Here is a 24027-nt window from a genome sequence, read left to right as displayed (position 1 = left end):
TTTTCACTTGCTTACTTTGAATTGCTGATGGATTAGGAGAGTGTGTGTGTAAATTCAGACAGATTACATGTCTTTTCTATGCCTTATTCTATATAGCACATGATCTCTTTTACCATGTGCTAAACAAGCCCATTTAGTGTCATTGAAAATGATTTCACAATAGCCTCCTGTTTCTCCTTTAAACAGAGACTTGTTGTCTATGGGCAGAGTACATCCTAGTTGTGAGAGTAGCCAGATGTTCACATCTCAGGAATCTTTCTCGTCTGTAAGGTTTTTTGCAGAGCTGACCAAAAAAAGCCGGGAAAAAAAAGGGTGTTTGGCTTTAAATTTTACCCTGAACAGCTTAAAGGGGTTGAAGAGTCTTTGCAATGACAGTATGTAATGAATGCACTAGGAAATGGTGATTTTATATTTCTAATCATTGTAAATCAGTGTAATATATTAATTCTTGGATAGCCGCCTCCTGAAGACTTGCGTTCTAGATTTCCTGATCTAATTTCTGGCCACAGATTGTGAATATGCCTTAGGATTTTTGACAGTTGCTGGCTTTTTAGAGCAATTATAGTGAATATAAAGTCTAATGAAGCATCTTCTTCATGGTCTCTCCATAAGCCTTGCCCACACTCAGACTTCTCTATTTCTAGAAAAAGGGCTGCTAGATGAGGTCTGAGACCCTTGGAAAGGGCAGCATGCCTGGGAACCTCACAGGGATGTGGGTGCCAGAACTAGGGAGAAATACAAGGTTTCAGTCTTTGGACCTGTGTTCGTACTTTCATTCCTCAGTTCAAAGTACACTGTTTAACTGAACGACCAGAAGTGAGAATCCTGTCTATCTCTTGATGTTAATCTTTGTCTTATTTTGTGTTTCCAACCTCTAGCAAATAGATGGTGAGGCCTTCCTGCTCCTGAACCAGAGCGACATAGTTAAAATACTCAGTATCAAGCTGGGTCCTGCCCTGAAGATCTACAATGCCATTCTCATGTTCAAGTCTGCAGAAGACAACTGAGAAGAGCCCTTCAGCAGAGCCCACAAGGAATTGACAGGGAACGGATCTTCAACTAAGAGCATGACAACGTGCCGAACAGGCAAATTGGGACTCAGATATATTTTAAGTAGAACTTATTAAAAATATTTTGAGGACATAAAAATCCTGCCACAGTCTGGAATATGGGGCAGCTTCACTTCCAAGAAGAGGATATTATTATATTTTGTAATTGAATTTGGTTTTGATATATCAATCTCTTTTTGAGATCTAGAAGAAACCTCCGGTTATAAGGGGAATCCAGGGTAATGTTGGTGGAGCTGCAATAGCAAGAAGAAAGCTATGAGTAAAATGACTGCTGTGTCCAATGATAGTGCCTGAAAGAGAGACTGAGTTATCACCAGCATGTTTAATGTATTCTGTATGTATAAAAACTCTGAGAAAAGAGAGTAGGAAAAAGATGCACTTCAGAGCAACTTACCTGTATCCTTCAATGCTGTGACTCAAGACCTGACCTTTTCAGGACTGATTTTTAAATTCCAATTTCACTTACTGATCCTAGTTGTTCTAATACCCTTGGCTACTTGGGCTGCTTACACTGCAGCAGAAAGGTAGCACGGGCAAAGGGTTTCCATCAGTGATGGCTTGCATTGTTTCTGGTAACAAGCAAAATGTTCTCGTTCGTGTCACCGGAGAGCGGGAAGCAAGCCCTGTGTAGATAGCCTTTGGGTAGAGAAAGATCTCTCATAAAGATATTTCCCACAGGAGACAAAGATAAATATTTTAGCTGTAATTCTCCCATCAGTGCTTTTGTGCAACTGCTGTCTAGACCAGGAACATCTTAGGGCAAAATGGCCCAATCAGGAGCACTTGGGAATTTGATGGGTTCATTCTTGTCCTCTCCACTGTCAGCCAAATGCTAGGAATATGAGTTGGAAACCCAGCAGTGGCCAGCATATGCATACAGATGCAAACTGATTTCCTAGAAACAATTTGCTTTTATTTTTGAACAATCAAAACTCCTGAATGCTTAGTGTTTTAGACTTTTCAGCCTCCAGGTGGACTTTGGTCTGTTCTACCCAGGAGTCAGTGTGCTGTAGCAGCAGGGCACTGACTCCCCTGCCTCTCTAGTGGCAAGGCAGGCAAAGCACACGGGGAAATTTGGCTGGAGGGGAACTGGGGTTTAAACAGACAGCAAAACGAGGTACGAATTACTTCTCAAAAGAGAGAGCTAATCTATGTCAGGAAGGAAGCAAAGCTTGTGGCTGTGTTCCTGTGCATGCAGTCTGTGCTCTCCTGGCAGGAGGGGAGCACGAGTATTTCCTGCTCTGCTCAAAGTCAGAGCATAGTTTTATGAACATGCACATGGGACTGTGATGTCCTGGATGGGGGATTTCCACACCATTACTTCCAGAGCTGTCCTATTACAATGGAAGCCCTGGGAGAAGCAGTGAGTCGTGCTAGGGCTCTGCTCAGTGTTACAATTTGTGCCTGGCAGCATGCTAGCTCGTGACTCTTCCTCTGGCCACTCTCGCTGATAGCTACTTGGCTGTTCTGGAGTTTAGCTAGAACCATCTTAGCTAGGGAAGCCTTTTCACCCTTGATTCAGAGCTGCCAGGTTAAATCCTGTGTGCATGAACCCTTCCGAGCACTGTAAGGGTGTTTACATGATGTTGCCGAAGGCAGGTGTGCCATCAGCCTCTGCCAAGGGTTGCATGAATTTCTCGGGGTGCTGCATGATGAGATGTGATCCATCTCTAGGCACCTCAAACTCCCTCCTGTAATTGGCATCTTCGTCACCAGTGTTGTTGCCATAGTCCCAGCCCTGCTGCTTCAAGAGCCGTTGGGAACAGAATGAACATGCTGTCCATGACAGTGTGGTGACGCAAGGAACGCACTTCCTTCCCTAATCACTCCATGTCCTTTGTCCAACCTTCCAGCTGCTGAGAAGGTCCTTGTGACTTGCCTAAAGTAGTAAGTTCCTTAAAACTGTAAATAGAGCAGAATCCACACCACTGAAGCCATTCAGTCCTGGATTAATATATAGAGCAATTTGTCTCCATACTTTCTATTTTTATATAAGATGTTAAGGAGTTTAAGCCTTCCACAGAGAAGACATAGGGTTGTGGGATATTTAATAGCTGAAACATTAAATATCAGCCAGGCAACTGCAGGAGAATAATTTAATGCAGTGTTAAGGACTAGACAAGATAGGAATTTAATTTATTAAAATACATTTTTAGTATGATAACCAGGATATTAACCAAAGAGTCACATTCCTTTATCCCACTCTGCGCATCCGGCGTCAGTGTAGACTTGAATTGTAAGTGGCATGTCCTGGACTCTGACACAACTCGCCTTCTAGGCAAAGCAAAATTGTTTCCTGACAACTGGAGCAGAGGATCTGTAGCTGGACTGTGTTGTTCCTGGCTCTTCACCGACTTGCTAAAGAACCCTGAGCCCTTCTTTGCTCCAGTTTCCCCCACTGTGACACCCAGCCAGATGGGGTGAGTGCAGTTTCACCTTGCTCTTGTTTCTAGCAAGCAGGTCCTGCCAGATTTTCTGTTTTACCTCCTTCCTTTGGGAAACTGAGTTGGGGGACAGCAGATTGCCTCCAGCAATAAAACAAAATATAATATTATTTCATCTCTTTTACTATATATAGATAGAGAATGAAGAGAATTGGTGAAACAAGCAATGAGATGCTAGTCACTGAAATTATTCAAACAGAAGAGAAATCTTTAATCCTAGAGGCTTCCAAGCCAGCTGGATCAAAGACGAAAATGTGTACTTGGAGTTTGTTCAGTGACAGCAAGAGTAGTGCTTTCAGCAAGAAGGAAGGAGGAACCCTTTTAGGGATAGAAGAAGGAGGAATGTGCTTCTTGTGCCTTTTTTTGTAATCTGATAATTGTCTTTGCAGAGCAAGCAAGAATGTGCACATATCTATTACTGACTCCTTTTCCAAATATAGCTATATTCTAATAAATTCAAGCAACTTCACAATAACACCAGGGCAAAAAGATTTCCAGTGTCTTCACTGGACACATTTAAAATTCCCTAATATTTACAAGACAGAAAAACAACTAAACCAGCTCATCTTTTAGCCCCATAACTTAGGAATTTGTTAGTTGCTGATGCCATTTCACTTGCATCGGGGAGCGCCACTTTCACGTGTGGTTTGGTGACTTGTTTCTGCTGCCAGACTGCCTGTACAAACTCAGCTCTGCCTTTTCCCAGTCCTGGTCGAGGCCTGTGTCAAGGCGAGGGGTCTGCAGATGCCTTTGACTCTCTAATGCCTTGTTGTCTAATTTGAAACATGCACTTTGAAGCAGAAAGCCAAAAGTTGTAGCTCTGTGGTGAACAAAGCTGAAACTGGTTAATGCCACCTGGTTTTAGGAGGCTTTCATTGTCTGCTAAATGTCAGCAGAAACCAGCTGTTGGCCCAACTGAACCCAGAAGTCACTTAGAAATGTAAATATATTACTTAGAAGCAACCCGGAGCTGTGACAACTTCCTGTGGGCCAGCAGTGCAATTGGGAGGTTTCAGTTCTCAGTTAAAATGAATCTCATTCCTGGTTATGTTTTTGTTCCTGTATCCCTGGTTTTGAAATCCAAAATGATCAAATTTTTCTCTTTTTCTCCTTGGTAGAGAGTCCTGTTAAAATTTTTCTGTGCCATCACCAACCATCATCCTTGTAATCCAGTAGCAGCAAATTTCTGCTCTGGGTAATGAATCGCATTAAAGTTGGACAGAAGCATTTGGCAACACTGATAGCAAAACTCTACAACCAAAGGAGAAAAAAAAAAAAAAACATTCAGCCCAGGGGATAAGCTAGTTCAGCTGTAGAAGATTTCCTGCCTGCTACTTTCATGCCCTGCTTAGGGATTTATACTACAGAAAGCTTTAAAGTTTTTGACATCCTCTCCATCATGTGATGAGCTAGCTTATTTTTGAAATTCCTATTGCTTGAACTGGAAACACGTGCAGGGGAAGGGAGTGTGCGCCCGTTGTCTCGGTTCAGCCTCTGAAATGTTTGCCTGTTTTAAACCAAACAAATACTTGAGCTTTCTGACACTAGCCATGACGTTGCACTCCACCGATGCTTTCTTCTGGAAATGTGAATAAAATTAATATAAATTCAAACCTGACTTGATCCTTCCGTGTTTGGGTCTGACCCTGGCACGTGCTCGCAGGGAAGCTGGGCTGGCTCGCTGCCCTGAAGGCCTGTCACTGGGGTGGCTTGGTCATTGCAGAGATTTGTCCCCTTGTTTTCCTCCCCCTAAACCTGGCAATGAAAATGCGGGCAGCATTTTCATCCTTCATATCTTTCATCAGGCAGAGCAAAGCCAAATATTTGAGCTCTCCTTGATTTGTACACAGGACAGCATCAGCCTTGGCCAGCTTCATCCACTGAGGCTGTGCCTAATCCCCCAATTCCTTGCTGTCCTCTGCTGCTGACAGAATATTTTAATCCCTCATGGTTTCCTGTTGCAGACCATCCCAGGACTCTGCCATCTTCCTAAAGCAGCTTCCAACTTTGAGTGTTTAACTAAAACTTAGCAAGAACTTGTTATTACTATGAATCAATGTTAAAACTCGGCATTTTGAGGGTTTTGTTCTGTTTTACCTTCCTTAATGCTCTGTTGGGCTTCTTCACTGTGTCCCCCATAACAATTTTAATTAACTCACCTGGGCATTTGTTTCTGCTGTAATTGTAATTAGCTGATAAATTGCAAAACACTGTGCAACATGCCATCAGTTGGTTTTCCCCCAAATTCAGGTGGCGGAAACTTCTTCCTGATCTTCACAGAGGTGTTTCTGATAGAGCCAAGAGGCTGAAGCTGCACCTGCAGCACGTCACGGAGCCAAGGGCAGGAGGGGACCAGGGCACAGATTCACTTTGGTGGCTGCGATTAGCAGACCTTTCAAAGCTAAAAATATTGGAGAGTTGGCACCCAGCCATAATTTCTAAACTATCCCATCATCGGGGTAAACATTTGCTCTCATTGGTTTTTCCCTTCCAAGGTTTTTTTGCTTCTATTTAAACCCTGGCTTGTTTGCTTTTGTTACCGTGATTGGATTCCTAGTCTGGTTAGCTGGGATGCTTGTTGCACGCTCAGTAACATCAAATTTTACTTTTACTTGCTCTGTTAGTTCCCTTGGGGTTCTGCTGGGATGCATGCTTGTCTCTGTCACTGCACTTGTGATATCTGAATTCCTCTGCGGAAGGGATTTTTTTTAACCAAGATTTTGATGGAGAAGTCTTAACAGAGCAGGGTGCATTAATCACCCAAATGGCTGATTATATTTGCAGATTATTCTGCTCAGGCAGACAGTCCCGAGTCATACTTCTCCTTGGGCAGGAAAAACCTGTAGTTTATTTTTTGCCTGCTTGAATGCTCAAGTCATTCTCTGGTCAGCCCTGACCGTGCTCCTTGGGACTGATTTTTCCCTTGTGCTGAAGCCCTTGCACAATTCCCTGGTGGGCTTTGCACACCCACTTGAGGGGTTGGAGGGGTCTCTTTGATTTAAAGTGAAGACAAAGTATGGTGGAAGGGACATGCCGCCTGCATCACTTCTTTGCATCATCCCTCAGCTGAACATCTCTCCCCTCGCAGGCCTGGTTGCAGCCCTTCAGACCGGCTCAAGCAAAACTACTTAAACTCTGTCTGTCCCAAATGCTCATCAAAAACCCTTGTAATTACACTGAGCTTTGGCAGCTGTGACTCAAGGGTTGCATTTGCACACACGCCATTGAAGCACTCCCTAGCCTGCACTTCCAGAGGAGACCTCCTCGACCTCCTCCTCTCCAGCAGTTCTGCCCCGTGGAGGACGGTGATACCCAGCTCTGCGGTGAGGTATGTGCACGAACCTTCACTTGTTGACTTTCTTTGCTGAAAGAGTGCTCTTTTCCCGTCAGGGAAGGTGCGACCTGCAGTGCTCATGGGAGATTGTGTGATTTTATCACTTGCACAGAGCTTTGAGCTCCCCTTCCAGCACCTCCTTCGTTCTTGTTCGTGCGGGTGTGAAAATTTGCCGAAGGGAGAAATGTGGCTGATGGGGTTAGAGCCAGCAACGGGGAAAAGGAGCATCCTACCCACCTCCACCCCATGCAGCACATCTCCTGCATGATAAAATAAGTGACCACCTGCCCTCTTCTCCTCTCTCTCCTCCCTTAGAGGATTCGGCAGGGCAGCAGCGCTGCATCTGTGCCTCCATGGATGCTGCAGCCTTCTGGAGAGCTGGGGTTGATGGGACACTGTCAGCCTTGGCTACGTGGTTCTGGAGTTTAAGAACTGGTACTTGCTGGCCTGAGCTCTGCTCCCGTCATCATCAAATGAGGTGATGTGGCACAGAGAGGCTGTGTTCAGAGCGATGGTGGCAGTGGATCTGGGTTTTATGGTTGGGGTGGTGCAAGCTGGTTGCTTTCAAAAGTGAACGATGCTAATTTTGAGAGAAAAGCTTGTGCTGGAGTGAGGGTGTTCCTTTGAAAGGTTGTCTGTAGCCTCTGTTCCCTGCAAGTGTAACATGCCCAGGGGAGATCTGGGGGGCTGCGGTGGGGTTGCTCTGGTGAAGGAGGTATCTGCATGCCCCCACAGTTCACCCGTGGGAGGGAACAGCCCAGAGGCTGCTGCAAAGGTTGCTCTGCTGAGCATCTCGTTAAATGAAAAAAGAAGCCAAGCCCATTTGCCTTTTAAGTGCTTTTAAACGCTGATTTTCATTGTGCTTTTGCAGCAGAGTTAAGGTGTTAATCAGCATTTTATCAGGGCTCAGTTAACCTGCTATTACCTGTGGGCGTAAAACGAGGTGTGTACTGAGCACCAGCTCCAGCTCTTATCTCCTCATACATGCTTACAGGGCTGACCAGATCCTGCACCTTCAGGGATACCCAGCAGGGTCTCTGCCTTGGTTTCCTACACATGCATCTCATCTGGCCACTTAAAACTCTGAAGCCCAGCAGCTTTCCCAGGAGCAGGAACTGTAAAGACAAACATCGCTGCACTACCCTGACAGCCCAGCCCCAGCGGGGAAGAAGGATGTGGGAATGGAGGGGGGGACCTGCCCTCTCCATCCTGCATGTCTGAAGCTGACGGGCAAATTCCAGCTTCAGGAGAAAGAGATAACAGTGGCATGAAAGAAAAATGCTGTGGTTGGAGGGGCTCAATGATGAGGCTGGCTGTGCTCTGCCTGGAGGAGGGGGGCTTTAACTGTGTTCACTGCACCCCAGCCGTGAACAGAAGTGCCAGTCCTTTCCCCAAATAATGCACTTGCTTCACTATTTATTGGCTTTGCGCATCACTTCCCTAATATTTTCTTACATCCTTGCCACCAAGTGCAGCCTCAGCTTATTAATTGCCCTACGACACTTTCTCCTCTCTACATTATTCACCATCCAGACACTGTTAATGTAAGCAAGATTTTTTTTTTCCCCCTTTTGGAGACAGATACATTTGCTGCTGGAGTGTTTCCAGCCATTTCTCCAAGAAATGCACTGAAGACTTGCACGAGCAGGGCGTCTGTGCCACGGCCCCAAGAGGTGCCAGCACGGGGGCTCTGGCATTCCCCCAGCAAACCCCTTCCCCGCCAGCCTGACCAGCTCCCTATCTCGGAGCACAGCACTGGTGCCTTCCATCATGTGGGTGTTGCATTTGCAGTAAGGTTTGTCCTCAAAAACAATGTTACGTTTTCACCAGGGTCAACCTGATGTCCCCACACATCATCGGTGGTGGGTCCTTTTGGGCCAGAAAGTGGCTTTTTGCAGCAGTGCTGATTTAAGAAGCTTTTCTACCTGCAGAGCATTGTCTGGGCTCCCTTTCAGCTCTGTGCTTGGTTTGTCTCAAATTACCCAAGTGATAAAAATGCCAAAAAAACGTTGTTCCAAACTCAGATGGTTTCCATCGTTGGGGTCGTGGCTGTGCTGGGAGCCAGCAGCTCTGCGGGTCAGGGTTGCCAAAACACCTCTGCTTCATGCACTGTCCTAAAACTCGAATAAAGCTTTTCCGCTGTGGGCTTGGGTGCCCAGGGCACGCGGCTCTGGGTTTTGTTATCCCTGGCAGAAATGAAGTGCAGGGAAGCTGTGGTATGTCTCTGCGTTATGAAGTGGGACCACACAACTATTCAATGAGTCTCTCTAGATAGTTTTTGCACTGTCTTGAACTCTTCTCTCTTATGGATGGAATTGAAAAAGGCCAGAGAAAAGGCTCGAATATAAATTTCCCTTTTCCCAAGCACATCTCTGCTGCTGGTCGATGGCTGGGGAAGGTCTTGCCCTTTCATTTCAGTGAAAAACTTCTCAAGCATCTTCATTTCAGAAGAAATACAACAGTTGAAACGTTGATTATTTTTTCCCCATGAAACAGATTTATTTTTTTCCTTCTCCTTTGCGCTGTGCCAGAGCCCCATGCACTGAAAGAATTAACCTCATTAGTCTTCAGAGCTCAGTAGCACCTTGTCTCTTTTTCTCCCCAGGTTGTTTTTCCTCTCTCTGGTCTCCCTCCCCTGCCTGTGGGATTTCCCTGCCTGCTCAGCTCCACTGCCATGTGAAGCTGCTTGCACATCAATCAATTCTTCATGTGATCGGTTAATTCTGCTGCTCTCCAACACCAATTCTTTTCCCATCCATGAATGCTGCAACACACATGCATGACCCCATGGGCTTCCCCTTGTCTTTACCTCCATCCCTCCTTTCCCCACCTTCCCAGCAACATCCACTCTCCCAAATGTCCACCTTGACCCTGCATCCCTCCCAGAGGTGGTGGGTTGGGCAGCAAAGGACGAGGGGTCCTTGGGGCATTGCAGAGTGAAGGCAGACCCGCAGCTTTCCCACCAGCTCCTCCAAATCCTATAACAAAACAGCACAAGGATGCTCTTGGGCAGCAGCAACACAGCCCCAGCAGCAGCGCAGCCTCCCCTGCTCCCACTGAGATGGGCTGCAGACCCTTCCCACAGCCAGAAAGCCCAGAATAAATAGGAGCAAGCAGCACCAAGTTCATCCAGCCTGAGCAAGACCAGGCTACAGGCAGGAGCACCATCTCTACCCATCACTGCAGCAGGAGCTAGAACAGGGTGACTCAAAATGAGTGGGAATCCCACAGTGCTCAAAGGGCAAAGACTCTTCTGTTGATGCAGGATGCTTTCAGGATCTCTGTGCTCCTGTGATGCTCACCAGTTGGAGATTGCAGCCTGGGCTGGAAGGATAAGTGAGCATCGGAGATGTAGTTGGTGTGAGTGGGAGAGCGACGCTGATGGTTACAGCATGGGCTGCGTTGCTCATCTCATTGCAGCATCCTTGCAGCAAGTCTCCAGCGAAGGCGGCTCTGGGAATGCTTTCCCAAGGGATGGGGAGGCCCCTTTCCCACCCTTCTCTCCATAAATCAGCCAAGAGGGTTTCCATGTCTTCCTTGCCGCTTCCTCCACTTCCCCAGGATTTTGCAAAACTCTGTGCTGAGCAACCCATTTGGAAGGAAACTGCCCTAAACAACTCATGAACCAGGCAGTAGATAAAGGAATCATTTACATTTCAAATAAATAAAGCATTTTTGGCTTTGGATCAAAATGTAGTTGTGTTCAATGTTATCAGTTTCAGAGTGAGTAATTTATTTATTTTGTTTGTATGCAGGCAGTTTTTCTTATAAAATGTGCATGAGGACTTGATGTAAGCAGGGCAGGAAGCAGACCCTGGGTTTTTTTACTATTGCACAGAGTTATCCCCACAACAGAGCTGCTGAAGCTTTTCTCTTGCCCTAAAGCCAGTGCTTGTTTACATCTATTTACAATCAAATTACATTAAACATCCAGAGCGATGCAACAGATAGCACTCTTGCATGTTGCCACCATATTTCCAGCTGGATGTTGCAAATAACTCTATATCTGCTGCAAATGGAAAACCTTTATAAACTTGGATCAGAGCTTCTGATTGTGGAACCAACAACCCTTCTTCCAGGTGCGATAAAAATAGAGAGATTTGCCCTGTAACTGCAAAAAAGGGGGTCTGCGCATGAGCATAGAACGTAACAAAATTAACCCTGTCCACTTCTAGCCACAAAGAGCTTGTGATGGTAAGCAGGAGGAGCATAACATGCTAATACCTCCTAACAAACAATATCCACCCCAGCTGGAGACTCTTGGCATGGCAGAAGAAGTCAACCATGAGCCTTGGCTGTCATTCCAGGTGTTGTGTTAACAAACATCCAAGCAATCAGGGTATCACAGCCTCTACGGTGAGATGATGGAGCTTCTGGTAGATGCTGTTGCCCACCTCCTCCCTACGGACTTTCTATCACCCGTGTGAGATGGATGTATAGTTTCTGTATGAGCTGCATCAGTGGGAAGATCTGGGAATATGTGTTTAAGCCCTTCTGGATAGTAGAAATCGGGTAACAGCAACTTCACAGAGGAATATGGTGTAGTAAAGTGAATTCTTAGAGCACTGTTTGATCTTCCAGAGTCTTCAGCCGGAGCAGTAGCAACTGCATCCCTTTAAGAAGACACGTCTGGTTAAGATCATCTACTGCTTCCTCTGAAACAAGATTTAAAATAGGAGACCTTGCCTTCAAAGAGGCGGCTTTGTTTAGCAGTAAAATTGATTAATTACTGGAAGGGATAAAGAAAACAAAGTATTCTGTTGATACCACGGGGTAAGACCTTCTGTGCCAGAGATACTCTGCAAATAATGGACGGTTTAACCTTCCATCACCCTCTTCACACTCTTTTCTCGGTCAGAATTCAAAAAGCTTTGGACCATGAAGGACCATCATGTGTTGCTCTTGCCTGGTTTCAAGGGAGAGCATCATCCAAATGTGTGTAGAACCCTTTTGCCAGTCGCTACAACACAGAGCATCAACTACTCAGCTCAAGGGCAAGTGAGGACAAAAGCTCCAGCCTGAGCCCGTCTCTACAGCACGCGAGTGCTGTCTGCTTTCATCCCTTCTCCCTGGCACGCAAAGGAGAGAGGCAAGTAAGATAGGACAGGATTTGTGTGATCTGGTGTGGTCCAGAGATTTGCAGGACAATGTCAGAAGTATGATTCATTTCAACTAGCATCAGCTGAACATCTCGTCTGAGGCGTCTTGGCTCCTGTGCTGGTCAAGGGAGAAGAAACCAGGATCTGCAGAAATGAAGGAATCCCCCTTCTCTTACACAGCTGTTTTGGGATCGGATGTGTGGAAACGCTGACTTTACCCCCTTAACCCTTGGGAGAGCCCAGAGGACGGCTGATTTTCGGATGACTGAGGTCAGATGTGGTGAATCTCCGCGGGCGAGATGTACAGGATGCTTTCAGTAGTATTTATTGCATGTATTATTATAACAGCACAACAAGATTTTTCTCCTCTCTCCTCTTCCCTTACGCCTGCCTGTGCAGGCTCTGAGTGTGATTAACCTAGAAAAGCTCCTTGCAATGTTCAGCAAGTGCTGGTTAACTTTAGGAAACCATCGGCTGGGAAATATCCCCGGCTGGAGGGGTTGGTGATGTGGGCGCGTGGCTCGGGTGGTCCTGGAGGTGAGGTGTGTTGGAGCTCTTTCCTCATGGGGCAGGAGGGTCAACTAATTCACTGCTGCTCAGGCAGCTCAGTGTAAATCCATAGATGGGAAAAATAAATAGTTGCATGTTAGATCATGAAATAGTCCCAAAAGAATGAAAAAACCCACCCTGATACTCCTATGGGAGCTTGGCTTCAGCAGAACTCATAAAATCACCACTTGAGCCCTTGGCAGAGTGTTAATTATTTTCCTGCCTATTAGAGTCACGTGCGTAATTGCTCCAGCACCCGTTAGCAGGGTTAGTGAATTACTCTCCCAAATGGCACCTCCTTTTTTTCCCTGATTTTCAGCTAGATGCAGTCATTTGGAGACAGGATCCAATTCTTCTACTTAACATGGTGTCAAAAATCGTTGCTGATCAGATGATCCCTTTCCCCTGGATCGCCGAGGGGGAACCCATTTTGTCACGTTGAGAGGCCAAAAGAGCTTGCACTGTTGCCTTGGGAGAACTCCAGCGTTTGTAAGCCAATTTGTTTCCCTTTTTTCCAGAAAATCATCCCAAATTTCATATCATTTCTAGGAAAATTAAGCATCACATAGAGGAAAACAGTACACCAACAGCTGAGTTCCCTCTCGGTACAGTATTGTTTCTTCCCAGGAATTACTTCTCTCTGGGCAAGAGCTGAGGCCAGGGCTGTTCTTCAGTTGCTGTTTAATTAGTTCCTAAGTCCGTCTAGTGCAAGTGTAGATCTATATAAATTAACAGTAATAATGTCTATAAGCACCTTTGTAAGGAACGGGGCTTCATGAGGTCCCTGCCTCATGGCACAGATTCTCCACCTTCCCTATGGACCTGCACATCTCCTCTCCTCCGTGTTTCTTGCCTTTTTTTACCCTGTTTTTAGCTCCTAGTCCTTGCTTCTTGCTATCCATGTCTGAGTTGGGATCTCCAGCCAAATACCCCTTGGCAAGAGGGATGGGAATAAATGCATTGGGTGGCTCAGACTCCTCGTGGGTGGCTCGGGCCCCTCGTGGGTGGCTCAGCCACCACCCAGCTCCGCTGAGCCTCCAACACATGCCCCCGTGAAAAGGAAAGATGCTGCTTTTGTTTTCCGACTGCAGCCCCCAGAGATGCTTTAACAACTGAGCTTGACTCCTTGACAGGTTTCAGCTAATAATCACACCCAAATGTGCCTGCAAATATAATCAGTGGTAAATGTGCAGATATAATCATGCCGGGGAAGAGAAGAGGTGCCATTTAGCAGCTCTAGAAAAGCCTGCGAAGAATCAGCTTTCTTCAGACTATTGGTCCTTGGGGAACGATAGCACATGCAATATTCAGTGGGACATGGAAAGCAACACGGAAAGAGCCATAAATATCTCCAGGAAAAATATCACTGATGGAGATTTTGAAGCTGAAGAGGATCAGAGGTCTGGAAAGCCTTGTCCATGAGCCACCACGCCTTGAGACCTGCATTGACTCCCCTCCAGCCCATGCTTGCGGTGGGAGAAACCCACGTTTACCCACAACATGATGGTGTTTGGGGCACCAGGAGGGTTGCCAAGCCCCGAAATCTTTGCTCTCCCCAGAGCAGGAAAGGGAGAGCTCCCCAGAGGGGAGTGGGTGCACAGGGCAGCCTGTGCACATTGCCATGCCGCTTGCCGGAGGAGCCTGGCACAGACCTAATCCCATTATGGTATTTTCCATAACATTAAAACATGGACGTAATTATTACAGGATTTTCCATTAGCCAGTCTGTAATTGAAAACTTGCTGGGGGGAAACAGTGTCAGGTTCCCTAAATGGAAGTTATCTGTTTTGGTCCCCGGTTTCTGGTCGTTCCCACTTACTCCATCCCGGGTCTGTTTGCTGGTGTCTCCTCCCTTGCTCAGTCCTTAGGTGGCCATAAAATGTCTTCATTTCTGAAATCAGCATGGCTAAATCCTCTCCAGAGGAATTATAGCCAGCATTTTTTGTGGTTGTCATTGCCTTTGTGCTAATGGCCGATCAGCTGTGACCATCTCAGGACTCGTGTTGGGGTGCCAGGCTGCAGCGACCCCCCGGGGTTATGGGGATATATATATATAAAAATATATATAGGCATGTATGGACTGGGATGGGTTATACAAGGCTTGATGTTTTCTAGGTAAATCTTCTCAGCAAATCATGGTAACTGGTGTTATTTCACCTCCTGAATTTCTGGCTGTGCATCCAGCCTTCTCACCTCTGCTCCATGCCATCGGCCCAAGCAGCCACGTCCTTTCCAGTGACGTTCTCAGACAGGAGGGGGAAAACTTGCCCAGTGCCAAGAAACTTCAGCCGAGGCCTTTGAAGCTTGCTGAGGTCCAGCGGCAAGAAGTAAGACCTTGCAATGAAAAGGGCTGGGCTGTTTTAATTGCAAACAGTGTTACTGGCTTTGCTTGTAAAACAACTGCATGCTCTGCCTGGCTGCACCACCGCCGCATCCAAGCCTGTCCCAGGCAAGTAGGAGCTCACGGTGGCTGCTCCCAGGGTCTGGAGAAGCAGCTTTTGGATGTTTCTCCCCAAGAACCGAAGCACACAACAGAGCAGGGAAAGGCTGAGCCATACTTTCACCAGGAGAGCTCACGGCAGGTTCCTTTTGGCAAGGCAAGTTTTGCGGCAAACCCTGTGCCAGCAAACAGTCTTGGTGGGGGGAGGCATGTTGGCTTTGCATGCCTGCTCGTTAGCATGTGGGGTTGATTATGCACAAGGAAGGGCAGGAGGCTGGCAGGGGAGAGACTCTGTGTGTGTGTGCGCGCGCGCGCGTGCACGGTGCAAACTATTCCCGTTGCCGCAAGTGGTAATGGTTGCCATATGGAGCAACGCGCTGAGGATGCTTGGCTGGCTGGGAGTGGGCAGAGCCCAATTCTCACGATGGGTTTAAGCTGCAAACTGTTATTTGTGGGCACCTTTTTGCTGGAGCACGCCAGCCTGGGACGCCAGCAGAGCAGCCGTTTTGGGGGTGTTCATACAATGCGTGTGTAGCCGATGTTGTGACATGAAACCGTCCTGATGCCTCTTTTTCTTGCCCCATCTCCCAGAGCACAGCATGGGGCAGGGGACACCGGGATGTCTTCTCGTGTCATATTTAGGTTGCACGTTTGCCTGACACTTGGCCTTGCAAGAGACAGGGGGTTGCACTGAATTCCAGATTTCCTCTGTTTCTTCAGATATGAGTGTGAGATAAATGGGCATCTGCTGGCACATCTTGGCTCTCAGGAGCTTTGAGCCTCTTTGAGCTTCTTGCAAACCCTCACCTGTGCCACAGCAGGGAACGTGTTCGGTGCTGACCTTGTGTCCCAGTGGGATTTAAGCCATCTCCCTGCTGGAGACTGGGGGAGCCCAGAGCGGGGGGGGGGGGGGGGCAGGAGTTTTGTCCAGCTGAGGGTGGCAAACCTCAGTGATGCACCTCAGGGTGCCCAGCCCTCACTGAAATCACACCCGAGAGGGTCACACATCTCAGCTGTTAACCAGGACAGGAGGGACCTCCTGCGCTCTACGGACAAACGGCAGAGCTGGGGGATTCAGCTGAGGCTGGAAAGGACGATGCTACGGCCCCAGGACGCATGGGGTTTTATTTAACCCCCAGCCAGACGCTGTTGTGCCATTCGTTTCTGAGTGATCTGTGTCAGGGCTGAGCCTTTGGGTAAAAATTTATAAACTGCCCTGCAAGAAGAGTTTGGAGAGGCGCCAGCTCCCGTTGTACAGAGACATTGGGGAGGCTGAGGCTGGCACTAGAGGAAAGGTAGAGCAGGGGGAACTCACTATAAAGAAGATGAAAGAGAGCAGGGTTCATCTATCACACTCTTTTTTATTATTATTCTTTCTTATTTTTAAGGTGAAGATGCATTTGCTGCAAAAATTCTGACTTAAATCTTAATTGCAGTCTTTAGTAGGGAGATAGTCTGGGGTAGCGGGCTTGCTGCTGGAGGGTGATTTGCTACTTTGGTGGCCTAAAACTGCGTATTTCTGGATCATTTATCACCCACGCATCACTGGCAGTGCCTGTGATGGAGCAGGAATGAAGAGGGCTTGGGCAGCAAGGACACGGTGGTACAGCCTGGTCCCGCAAGTGCAGTCGGCTCACGGATGCTGCTTAGCATCAGCACAACAAAAGAGGTCCCACCTCCCCATCTTGCCCCGTTTCCAAAGCCGTAACTATCTCTGCACACCCGCACAGGGAAAGACCTCAGAGATTCGGGTCCAAAACCGTCCTATTTATCCCCAAGCTCATCGCCTGTCCCCAGAGCCCTCTTGCTCTGGCAGTTTTACCTGTGTAAGCTCCAGCTGTCAGTTCCATTTATCTGGGCTGTGTTAAGTGGCTGGCAGGTCGCATTATTCTTTAAGAGTGTGTAGTTCTTCCAAAATTCATCTTCTTCCTAGTGACATGCAGCAGTTCCCACAGGCTGGCAGTGGTGAAATTTTGCAGCATTCCAGGCAGTGGTTCCCAGTGACCTTCCCCAGCAGCCAGTGGTCAGTGCTGTGGGATGCCGAAACTCCTGCACCGTGCTTTTGCCTGGTAAATATGGGAAAGCATGATTACAGCTTCACCATTTCGGCTTTTTCTTGTATCCCATCAGCTGTGGAACTGCCTGGTTTTATCTAGAAAATAGCATGTTGAAGGTACATACCTGTTGCTAATTAATAGTTATTTCAACTGAGGTCAAAGTACAGTCACTCATTACATCGGGGGGGGGGGGGAGAAATGCAGTTAAAAGCTCTCCATTCTGACAATAATAATTAAACAAGTGCATTTATTAGCCAGGGCAGCTCCATTTCTGCTTAGCATCAGTAGGATCCAGGGTGACTAGCAAGATGGCATTAATGGTGAAGTATCCTGCATTGGGACTTCTGGAGTAAAAAAACTGCAATGTCCAGAGGATGTGTCGCAGGCTGAGGGGAGGGAATGGAAAGTGGGATTTTTATATCCCATGACCCATAGGGCATCAGCAAAGCAGAGCTGGGACCTATGCTGGGCACTGCCCAGGAGCCGCAGCTAAAACCGCACTGCTGCCAGCTTCCAGCGCTCGCAAATGGGGATCCCCGGCCCCCGACTCATTGCTCCGCATCCCCCTTAGCTCTGTCCCCAGTTCATCCCACTGCCACTTCCAGTGCTCAGCTTCCAGCTCCACTCACAACCCGACCCGCACCCTCCCCGGGCAGGGGAGATGCCTCCAGCTTTCCTGCAAGGCAGGACAACACATCAAAGGCACCAAACCCCTGACTCGTCCGTGTCCCGCCTCGGCCCCTCTCCCTCTCCTCCCCAGTTTGCATCATGGAAAATAATGTCCGCAGGCCTCCAGCCCAGGATGCTGGCTCGGCTCCATGGAGCCGCTCGGCTCCCTCGTGCCCAGGGCCGGGTGAGACGTGAACACAAGTTCCTCCTCTGTCTAGGGAGGGGGCATTTTTTCCCCTCCCTTCCCTGATGCTGCATCTCTTCCCCTCTCCTGGAATAATTATAGCTGCTTGGGAAACGCCGAGGAAAGCCAGCAAAAGAAACCGCTGCGTTTTCCTCCTTCCTTCCTTCTTGTCCACCAGCCAGAACCAATTAAACCTGCAGAAGCTCAGCTCTTCCCTGCTTCCCTTTTAATTTCAGACCCCCTAGTAAGAGGAGACATGATAAAATGCAAGATTAAATGCCTAATACGTAGGATTTGGGATTACCGAGGCTAGACTGGACAGTTGGAGGTAGAAGGATGTGTCCGGTTAAAAGGAGGTTTGAACTGGCAATGCTTCCCCGCATCTTCTCTCCCGTCTGCGGCATCGAAAGGGCAGGGCAAGTGTGAAACCCCTGCACAGATCCAGCCCAGAGGCGTTCAGAAACGAAAGGCTTTGCTCGCTGATGTTCAGGGGTGGCCTTGGGAGAGGGGTTCTGTGCAAGGCTGGGGGGTGAGGTCCAAAATCCCACCCCACTGCAGCAGGGTGGGGGTCCATGGGGCCAAGTCTTTTGGGTTTGTAGGTAACAGCATCGAATAGCCCCTATCATAAACCAAACATACCTCACCTTGACATCCCCTCTGCTTCTCACTCCATGCTGGAGGGTTTCAGGCTTTGATGGCTAGAAAGATGCTGCTGATTTATTCATGCCCACTTCCCACCCATTAGCGTTAATAGCTCTGGTTGCTCTCCTCCGTCTATGGAGCCCACTCCTGCCCCTGCCCGGCCTTTGCTGGGAAGGTCAAGCACAATGAGATGCTGGAGCCCAAATAATTTCCTGGAAATAACTGGTGTGCCAGGTTTCCATCCTCAGCATCCGACCTTTCCAACAGGGAAGGAGAAGGATGCCAGCAAATGCCCCCTCTCTGTTTCTTTTTCCTCTTCTCACTCAAGAGAAGAAATTGCAAAGACGAAATTGTGGAGAGCTGGTCTGCCTTCCTCCCAGCTGCTTGCCGGCTGCACCATATGGCAAACAAGCTCTGCTCTGGTTTGCTTTGGGTGGAAATGTGTCCTTTGGGTGAATCCCAGCCCTGTGTAAACCGCATGGCCACTGATCTTAAGATGGGATCACCACATCTCATCTCGCTGAGCAGCCGGGGGGGCCCAGGACCATTCCAGGGGAGGGAAAATCAGGTGTGTGAGATAAACCTCCACATCTGAGCTGGTCAGAGGGAAATGAGCTCCCCGAAAGATGCTGTTAAATGTCCTGGTGCTCCTGCCCTTATGTTCCCTCTTTGCTTCAAACCCATTGCCCTGCTCTGGTCCCACACCACCACCCCACGTCTGTTTAATTTTGCCACCTTCACTTTTAAACATTACCAGGGTGCAGCTCCAGCCCCGCTGCCAGACTGGTGTCCCTGGGGACTGGGATAGGAACGATTCGGGGGGCCATACTGGTGTTCTGGTGCTATAGGGCTGAAATCCCCTGCTGAGACCTTCGGGGGGGTCGGGGGGGGGCTGCCCTGCCAGGAGCATTGCAGTGATATGTGTGGGAGCGTTTCGCATCCTCCCAAGCCCTAGAAAGTGAGAGATACTCCTTGCACATGGCAGCTCTGTGCCTGCGAAGTGATGTGGGGGGGGATCTGAAAATGTCGAGGAAAGGACTGCAGAGGATGAACTTGTATCCAGGGGTGAAGCCGAATATCCCAAATGAAGAAAGCTTTGTGTGTGAGCTTCACGCTGGGCTCATCTCCTTTTCCAAGGGATCTTTCCCAAGTCCTGCCCCCTCCCAAGGTCTCCGCTCCCTGCCGGCACCCTGGGATGTTATTTGAAGCCCGGACATGGATAAATGCAGTAATGTTTGAGAGATGCTGAGATGCAGGTGATGGGTCGAGGAGCAGATAAATGTGTTAGGGCTGAGACACTGCTCAGGCTCCTCCTGCTCCTACCTGACCTGAGGTAACTAACTTTAATGTACAAAATGAGGCTGTGGCCATTGCATTGGATGATTTTTTATTTTTTTTTTTTAAACTAGTATTCCTTTAGAGCTTAATAGCAGAACCAGAGCCTTCTCTGGGGCTGCCTGGGGAGCTGGTGCTCAGACACAGCAAGAGACACCATTCGAGTGAGCAACTATTGGTAAGGGCACATCTCTGCTTTGGGGATATTCACCGTGTTTGGGAAATGTAGGGCTCAGTTATCTTAGTTGCCAATAAGGCCTATTTAATGTGCTGACGTAAGGTGTGTCCTCAACTTGCAGACCGAGGCAGGTGAGGGGACATTCTCCTCTCGTGGCTGCCAAAACGCCTGAGCCCTGCAGTTTTCCTTGTGTGACAGAGTGGAGATGCTCACCTTCTGCATCAGCAAAACAAATATCGAAGCATTTTTGGGAAGGGGGCATTTGGCACAGGACAGCTCCATGTCCTGCTGGGGGGAACAAGGAGCGGGGACATTGCCAGACACTGTTGGTGTCACCTCCGCTGGGAGGGTCCCTCCATCAGGCTGAGAGCAGGAGACAGCCCTCTCCCCCTGCCACACCAGCACAGCAAGCCGCTAATGAAGGCCTGGTGCTAATGAGGGTGTGATTTAATAAGGGAGGGGACAAACAAGGGACAGGAGGTGCAGAAGGGTTGGGGACATGGACCCCAGCCAGGGTCAGCCCTGTGGTAGGGCAGGTCTCCCATCAGGGACCGGGGTGAGAGCCAGGTGTGCGGAGGACGATGCTTTCCCGGTGTGGTCCATCCCTTCGGAGCGCTGATGCCTTAAGGGCTTCTGCGGCTGCAGACGTCATCCCATCGATCACGTTCATTAGCTGCCAATGCAATTCTCCATCAATTTGAGTTCTCTTTTGAACTTGTTCGTGAGCTCATACAGCCATGGGTTCAGCAATTCAGTTAAACAGAGTCTGAAAAATGTGTTTCCCTCTGTGTATGTTAAAATTTGGCCCTGGTGGTTTCATTGGATTCCCCCAGGATTTCTCCTGTAGGATGAAACACCACGAAGATCCCTTGCCTCTCCCCCGAACCGCTGTGGTTTTACCAAGCTGCTGTACCTGCAGCAAGAGCCCAACCTGCCCCGAGTCCTGCCCTGCCCCTGCCCGCTCCGGGAAAGCAAGAGAGGGTCAAAAAGAGCCATATGGAGCTGGGAATGTTATGGCTCATTTTGAAATGAAAAGGCAGTCTCAGAATATTGCATTTCTGTGAAATATCCCATCCTAGCTTTAGCTGAAGCACTTCGCTCCGGCTCTTATTTTTGTTACTTCAACTTTAGCAAGCACTAATGCTTAGTAATTTAGAACATACCTGAAATGACAAACCAAAACATTTTGATGTGGGAACCTCTCCGAAATCTGGGGAAGAGCTAGAAGGACAGCCTTTTGGTGCATTTTGGGATAATCCTTCCTAGACGGTCTCTTCTTCCCATCAGGACTCAGATCTTGATCTGTTGTGTGACCAAGCAAATAAAGCAATGGCCAGATGCATCTACTCCAGAGCAAAAAAACCCCTTTCCTGAACGCTTCTGGCCACTTAAAATTAAGGCACTGACCCCCAGCCCAAGCCATCCACCAAGGTGGTGAGTACATACACGATGGGAGCAAGTGCCTTCCCTCTAGCTCTCTATTCCATTCAGAACATACAGTATCTATTCTGCTTTAAAGAGACACTGGGTGAAATTAAAACCAGCTTCAATGCAGATTTCCTCCCCCAGCTTGTGCTAGCGCTGCGTTGTCGGAGCTGGAAATGCAATGGCCAAGTGGCTTCTGGCTAGTGCTGGTCCTGGGTCTGCAGCGTCTTGCTCCCCGCTCCTCCTCCTCCTCTCCCGGAGTGGCTGCTGGAGCATCAGGAATGTAACTGCAGCAGGCAATGTTATCTTCCCAAATATTTTCTGTCGAGCATGGGTATGTTTCTGTGGCCTTTCAGTTGCATAAAGCTTCACAGAGCTGTGTTTTGGCCTGAAGTTATCAGCTTGATGTTCCTTTCAACTGGAAAACGTTTCTTTTTGGTTGTTTGTATAGAAGGAATAATTCTTTATGCGGACCTCTGCAATCCGTGAGCCTGGTCAGGCAAGGAGGAATTGCTTTACATGGCAGTGGAGGAGAGATCCCGTAAATCAGGCCCCACCTTGTCTCCTGCACAAGTACTACTGGGTAGAGAATAAAATAGAACATCATACGGTACAGTATGACATGTGCAATACAGGAAAAGTTTGCAAAACAGGATTATAAATCACTGGAAAGAGAAGAAGCATTTAACTTAAAGCTTTGGAAATATATTAAAACTCACTCATTTTGTAAATTTGGTTAACTCATATTAATCTGTGAAAATATGCAGGTTTTCTTCTATGTGGAGACAGATGACATTTCCAGAACTCAAGTCTTTAGGCTTTTCCAAGTTCTTATTGAAAAGCCGGAGATAATTACTTTTCCAGGGACATAAAGATAATGATTCCACATTTACAGAACATGATTAATAACAAGTCTGTTTGTATTTACAGTCACTTTGCTTACCACTGAAATGGGGCCACCTCCAAAGCAGCCTATGGAGCTTTTTACCCCATGGTGCTGGGAATCTGGCACTGTGGTTATTTCCAGGCGTGACATCAAAAAATCTCTCTGAAAGGGACTTGGGGAAGATGCTGGCTCATCCTCCTGCTCCTAATGCCTTGCCCAAATCTCCTTCCCTGCCTGCCTTGGCTTCGGTGGGTGGGGGGAATGGTTTTTCCCCCTTCTCTCTGCAGCAATCGTAAATATTGGGGAAGCTGCTACAGCATCTCCCGCTGGATGGAAGCTGGATGGAAGCTGGATGAAAGCCTTCATGCCCTACAAGCATTGGCTGCCAGCAGCCTGGGAGGGGATGGTGGTCTGACTCCTCAGCCAGAGATTGCTTCCAGCCACAAAATGGTCTGCCTCTTCCCAGCGCGAGGAGAGCCTGACCACGGGCCAAGGATGCAGCAGTGAGCAACAGCCGTCGCAAGGCTTTTTTTTAACCTCTGCAGCTGACTTGGTGGTGGGAATACGTCACATCCCGCTCTGTGCCTCAGTTTCCCCATTACTAGGGAAGGGAGAGGGATGTCTGCTTCGTACCTTGCACTTCTTCACAGCTGCAGCTCCGGTGCTGAGCAGAGCTGACCCATCCAGCCCCATCCCATCCCCACGGCTCTGACTCCCCCCTTCCCCGGGGCAGCACCACCAACCCCAGCCAAAAGCAGACAAGCTCCTGCAGGTTCCTCAGCCAGAAGGGACCCTGCTAGCAAGAAACCTCACAGCTAAGCCCTGCCTGCTGCCCAAAATACTCTCCGGGTGGTGACCCTGCTTTGGCAGGCAGTGCTCCCCTCCCCATCACCTCCAGCCCAGGTTGGCAGCTGCCTCTGCCAAATCGGAGACATCGTGGAGGCTCCTCTCTCCCGTCTCTGCTAATGGGGAAGGCTCCGCAGCCTTGGCGAGCCGGTGCCAAATCCCACTCCAACAGCTGTATGTTCTCCAGCATGAGTCATCCCCACCCCGAGCTTTCAGCCTCTCCATAACAACATTCCTTCTCTCTGATCTCAGATCCTGGCTGTGATCGCTCGCTGTCTAGTTCTCCTTCCTCCATCCACATGGTTCCTCCTGTCCAGGCTCGGTCCCCAGCCGAGGCAGCAGAGAGCAGAGGAGGCTTTGCCAGGATCACCAGAGCTTGAAACAAGGTGGATGCAGGTCCCCTCCCTCCCCCAAATTCAAGAGGAGGTGCCCAATTACCATGAGATTCATTTTTTCTCTTTCTGAAGAGAGACGGTGACGTCAATTCTTTTTCGTATTGTTTTTTTGTTGTTCTTCCCCAACCAAGATGTGTCTGTAAGAGCAAGCGCTGCCCAGAGCATCGGGGAAAGGGCCCCGAGCCTTTGGTCCTGCACATCTCCTGTCCCGCCGTGAGCTCTGCTCCAGAGCCTCCTACCTGAGCCCCTTCCTCTCTCTCCCTGCTGTCACTTTTGTCCCCAGTGGGTTCTTTTCCCCTCTTCACCTCTCTGCTCCTCCGGAGGTGATCCTGCCGTCTGCAAGGACACAGGCAACTGCAGCATCCGCCTCCCCCTCCGTGAGCTGGGTATGGCTGGAAGGGCGGAAGAGCCAGGTTGAGCTCTTCCTTCTCTGCAGGAGCTCGTCCCCTGCACAGTCCAGCTTTAACCCCTGAA

At 48.6% G+C, this 24027-nt stretch overlaps 1 protein-coding gene across 3 annotated transcripts in view; it reads left to right on the top strand.

The window, feature by feature from the left end:
* The window catches only part of LOC142040188 (lethal(3)malignant brain tumor-like protein 3), a 52823-nt gene extending 47698 nt beyond the window's left edge, over positions 1-5125 (top strand). For all 3 annotated transcript variants that reach the window (XM_075047669.1, XM_075047668.1, XM_075047667.1), the window contains one exon: positions 879-5125. In XM_075047669.1, the coding sequence (XP_074903770.1) occupies positions 879-1007 (129 nt within the window). In that variant the 3' untranslated portion in view covers positions 1008-5125. The remainder of the gene's footprint in view (positions 1-878) is intronic.
* Positions 5126-24027: the final 18902 nt, after the last annotated feature.

Source organism: Buteo buteo, chromosome 16 (genome assembly GCF_964188355.1).
Source record: "Buteo buteo chromosome 16, bButBut1.hap1.1, whole genome shotgun sequence".
Classification (NCBI taxonomy): domain Eukaryota; kingdom Metazoa; phylum Chordata; class Aves; order Accipitriformes; family Accipitridae; genus Buteo; species Buteo buteo.
Note: the sequence above shows the minus strand (reverse complement) of the source record. Positions and strands in the feature narration are given on the sequence as shown.